The sequence below is a fragment of the Sphaeroforma arctica genome (assembly GCF_001186125.1).
Source record: "Sphaeroforma arctica JP610 unplaced genomic scaffold supercont1.370, whole genome shotgun sequence".
Taxonomy (NCBI): domain Eukaryota; class Ichthyosporea; order Ichthyophonida; genus Sphaeroforma; species Sphaeroforma arctica.
The window spans coordinates 69,001-74,201 of NW_014040188.1; the positions used below are offsets into that span (position 1 = coordinate 69,001).

The 5,201-nt window shown below is 43.4% G+C and overlaps 1 protein-coding gene across 1 annotated transcript; it reads left to right on the top strand.

Annotated features, from left to right (window-relative positions):
- Positions 1–1,377: 1,377 nt before the first annotated feature.
- SARC_05675 (ketol-acid reductoisomerase, chloroplastic) lies at positions 1,378–3,625 on the top strand. Its single transcript, XM_014300465.1, has one exon. It carries the CDS (start codon positions 1,688–1,690, stop codon positions 3,278–3,280), a length of 1,593 nt encoding a protein of 530 aa, XP_014155940.1. The 5' UTR covers positions 1,378–1,687; the 3' UTR covers positions 3,281–3,625.
- Positions 3,626–5,201: the final 1,576 nt, after the last annotated feature.

A 5,201-nucleotide genomic window follows, 5' to 3' on the forward strand; every position in this document is an offset into this window, starting at 1 on the left:
ATAGCATCCTTGATGACGTACCGCCATATGCGTACAGGGTTTCGGCTCACTAACATAATACTCACCATAGGGAATACGGATTCACATGATTCATACGCTTGTAGTCTCTTCACTATTATAGTCGCTATATTCTTGCAGTTCCACAGGGCCATCGTGATATACAAAATCTAGGCACAAGGCAGCACTGTGTATTAATATTACTATTCTCAAACTAGTCTATATTGCAGGAACTAAGCGCAGCAGATGACAGTGAAATAACCATATATCAGTGTTCTAATGTTTGTATTTATATCATTATATAAATATAAGAAATATTTTACACAGTGTGTCATTAGTTCATATCTTTATTTGTGATGAACAGCAAGGGAGGGCATCGCTCTCCAAATGGCCCTCCTTTTTCCTTCTTTTCCCCTCTCAAATTAATCAAAAGTCACTTGCTGCGCTCGCTCCTGGCATATTCAAAAATCGATACCGGATTAACCGGGTTGCCGGAGTATGAAGGAAACTTTGGATTCTTGGCGCCAAAAGTTGTGAAATCATTTATGGGCTGATTTTGGATTTGGAGAATTAAGGACCGAAGTCCGATCGTCCGAACCTTTAGAATTTAGTTGGCTTGTTTGTTTTTTTATTACAAAAAACTCAAAACTGAAACAAAAAGGAGTAGAAAAACAGAAAATATGGAGGGATTACATTGGCTAGAATTATTATCGTTTATTTATAGTCTCTTTCGCTTTCAACTTTCCCCCGACCCCGAGATTCCGAGTGATGATTCTCAAAATCATATTCCCCACGCCCACGGCCCAGTCCCACGCACAAACACACGCGAGAGCGAGAGCGAAACGGAAAAAGTCAGAAAGAAGTGTTTGTGACTCCACAATATCACATTCGATTCGGGTTCCCACTGTGATCCCACAAAAAGGTAATACCGCATTGTGTCAAGCTTTGATTTTGATTTGCTTAGAGGCTAAATACTGTCGGAATTTGACATCAGGGCTCAAATTGCCTTTTGAGAGAAATAAAATCACATGACAATTTCTGTCATCAATATTTTCAAGTTCACGTTGGATATTGTTTGGTTTTATCTATTTTGCTCGTCGTTATTATAGAAAGAGTTGACGCAATTATATATCTTCTTGGTTGTCGCAAAACAATAGTTCCTAAAACTTGGGGGAAAAATGAGAACACGGAGAATTTATAATTTGGAATACGAGTACAGAACATTTAAAACAATAAATGTCGTAAACTAAAATTATTCTGTTCGTAATTGTAAATGAATGCTATGACAGAGCAGCTGACAGTCTGACAGACTGTCATCAGTCACTAGCGAGTAAATATATACTTTTAAAATATCGATCGATATTTTATTGTTGTTGTGACAGCATCCGTCGCTTGTTTTGAGTCTTTTGACTACATTTTATTAATATTTTTTATGTGGAACATCGAAAGGCAAACTGCCAAGCAGCCAAAGTGAAAAACTAAAAAAAGGTAAACAATGCTGTTGGTCCATACCCCCGGTCATAGTTGTGAAATTATACGAGCGAGGACATCTGCAAGTTTATATAAGGATAACGGTGACATACAATCAGTCAGCAATACGACACTTCTAGCACCGAAGCAACGTCGTTTTATTTGATTTATTTCTGTAGGTGCTTTCCTTCCTGATTTGAAAAGTATCACAATTATAAATATGCTATCCTCTATTAGATCGCTTACGCGCGCACTGCCCGCCAAGGCTGCGGCCCCTGGTCTGGTAAGTGCTATGCGCCACTATGCCATTCCGCCTATGACCGTAAAAAAGGATCCACGTGCTGATAAGTGGGATTCCGAAGTATTCAATGTTATGGATGTGCCTATGGCAGAGACACATGAGCGTGTGCTCAAAGGAGGGCGTGATCTATTCCCCAAGCTAACAGAGTCCTTCGGAGGTGTAAAGAAGATCGGAGTGATCGGATGGGGTTCACAAGGACCTGCCCAGGCACAGAACTTGCGTGACTCTCTCGAGGGAACTGACATCACAGTGACAGTTGGTCTCCGTGAGGGCAGCAGTTCAATGAAGCTGGCCGAAGAGGTTGGTTTCTCAAAGGAAAACGGTACATTAGGTGAGATGTACGACGTCATCCGAGAGTCTGATCTCGTATGTCTGCTTATCTCTGATGCCGCTGTAGCCCACGAGTACCCAAAGGTATTTGAGAACCTAAAGAAGGGTGCCACCCTAGGTCTGTCACACGGATTCCTTCTTGGACATCTGAAGAACACCGGTGACTCTTTCCCCAAGGACACCAATGTGATCATGGTTGCTCCCAAGGGTGTTGGTGCCTCTGTGCGTCGTCTATATGAACAGGGAAAGTCCGTTAACGGAGCCGGTATCAATGCTTCCTTCGCTGTTGAGCAGGATGCTGATGGCAAGGCCACTGACATCGCGCTAGCCTGGTCTGTCGCTTTGGGGTCTCCTTTCACCTTCTACACAACTATGGATTCCGAGTTCAAGTCCGATATCTTCGGAGAGCGCTGCATTCTCTTGGGTGGTGTGCACGGTATGATTGAGTGTCTCTTCCGCAAGTACGTTTCCGATGGTATGTCCAAGGAGGATGCATTCAAGCAGACTTCCGAGTGCATCACTGGACCTCTAACTGAGACCATCTCTCACCGTGGTATTGACCAGGTGTACCACCACCTGATTAAATCTGATGAGGACAAGGTCGCCTTCAAGAAGGCGTACACTGCCTCATACGGCCCATCGCGCGACATTGTCGAGGAGTGCTATGATGATGTAGCCTGCGGTAACGAAATCAAGTCTGTCATCAACGCCGGAGACCGTCACGATCGCTTCCCTATGTGTAAGATTGATGTGACCGAGACGTGGAAGGTTGGAGCCAAGGTGCGTGCTGCCCGTGACGGTTCATTTGTGGTTAACCCCACGACCGCTGGTGTGTACTGTGCTATGATGATGGCCCAGATTGACACCCTGCTCGACCGCGGACACTGCTACTCTGAGGTAGCTAATGAGTCTGTTATCGAGGCTGTTGACTCGCTCAACCCCTTCATGCACGCCCGTGGTGTAGCGTACATGGTAGACAGCTGTTCAGTGACCGCTCGCTTGGGTTCCAGGAAATGGGCTCCTCGCTTCGACTACATCCTTACGGAACAATGTCTACCTGTGCTTGACGAGAACAAGTCTGCTGACGAGAAGTTGTTTGACGACTTCCTAAACCACAGAATTCACGCTGTCATGAAGACATGCGGAGAGATGCGCCCCTCTGTAGACATCGCTGTGGTCTAAGATGGGACACTGGTGTGTGTATATAGGAGGACAGAGTTCGCGCCGCTGTGTTGAGTTCAGCTTGTCTTATCTTCAAGGTCTCTGCTGCTGTGCTGCTCCACTTCCAGGAGAACCAGTAGCTGCCTGGAGCGCTACTTTTAGAATTGGTTGCCATTGCAAAGCGCACTAGTACGCTCAGTGGAGGTGTATACAACCGTCTTGTAAATATATATATTAACGGTGTGTGCACTACCGCTGCAGCTTGTTTGTGAATAAACTGTCGTTGGAATACTTTCTGTTCTGATTCGAGTGCCTCTTGCTTGTGCTAAACTTTGCCACTGCTAAGCGCTATTCAGTTTATTTCAGTGTATATTATGCCACACCAATTGAAGTCACTTCTTTACATTTAAAAAACACATAGACTGACAGCGAAATCTTTATGCTGCCTGCAACTTATACTTATATATGGCTACCTGCAAAGTGTTTATGGCTGCCTGCAAAAAATTCAAGTGTTATGCGGATGTGGTTGAGATATTATTTCTGGTGCGCATTCATGAATGTGGACGTTTGGAAAAGCTCGGTGTGCATACATGGTTTCCAGAAACACGATCCGCAAGGGTTTATTAGCATCGTACAAAGTGAATGTGATTGGCATATAGTTTGTACTGCAGTCAAGCTGTTCTTCAATAGGGTTCTGAGCAAGGCAATGTCGCACAGGTATGTGAATTTCGTCTTTGTCTATCTAACACGAGTAGTCAAGGCACATATTCTATCTTATCTGTCACGCATACTTGTTGAGACAGTATCTCAGCCACGATAGTTCCCACTTTTGTAGTATTTGATCTGAGTCGTTCGAGTGGGGCAATGCCAGAGTTCATTCTACGCGTTTCTAACTCACGGAGGGTGTGGTCTCAGGCCAAACCTTGTCAGTGAAAATTGTTTCAGTCTTTGACGCAGTACAATGGGACTTCGGAAACTTCTACGTGTAGAATCAAATACGACTGCACTCTATTCGATTGAGCATTCACAGTGTCCATTGCGGGTACAAACATCTCATGTAGTGTGGATCTGGGATGGCCCCCTTACACCGCCATGAAATACTAGTTGCAGCGACCTGGATCCTCAAGCACGCTGTATGCAAATTTGGCCAGCCCGAAAGCCACGGTTGAACATGACTAGTATAACCAAACTGCTCATCGGCCGCCGCAGTGTGTTTAGACTATTGAGGTACCAGGAGTTCACATTTCTATTGGTTTGATACATATACTCACTTGATGAGTTATTAGTGCCGATTTATGGGATAGAAAACAGGCGGACTGTCAGCCTCATAACAAGAGATAACTTTTATTGACAATAGAAGATCACATTATGGTCCGGTATTTCTTAACCTCCAATTTAGCTGACAAGATACCGCGAAGGTTGAAAGTACAGTCACAAGTAAACGTATAAACAGCTACACAAATACAAACTATGTTGAATTAGTCGATTCCCGGTTACAAACTTATATTGTACTTTCGAATCTATGCTCCGTTGTGTCGTTTGCTTTGATATGTAAGGATTAACTGATCTATGTACAACTAGTATGTATTTCTTATACGTAAAATAAACTTCGGGTGTTCGTTTTACCTCGATTCAATGAAGGGACACCAGGAAGTGTCTTGGTAGTCTTTCCACACATTGGTGAATATCTATAACTTACTGATACAAGTATGTGCAAATCACCACACAGAACGTTTCCACGTGAAATACAGATGACAAAACTATTATGAATCAATGTAAAAGCGTACCGCCCAGCAGAGCTACTGAAACGATAGTGTATGTATATTCCTATATATGAAGGTATGCTTTGTGTATACATACTATATATATATATATATATACATGCATACATACATACATATATACATACACACACACACACACACACACACACACACACACA

What these genes read in the sequence shown, in the direction of transcription:
- SARC_05675 (XM_014300465.1), top strand. Translation starts at nt 1,688, where the DNA reads ATGCTATCCTCTATTAGATCGCTTACGCGCGCACTGCCCGCCAAGGCT.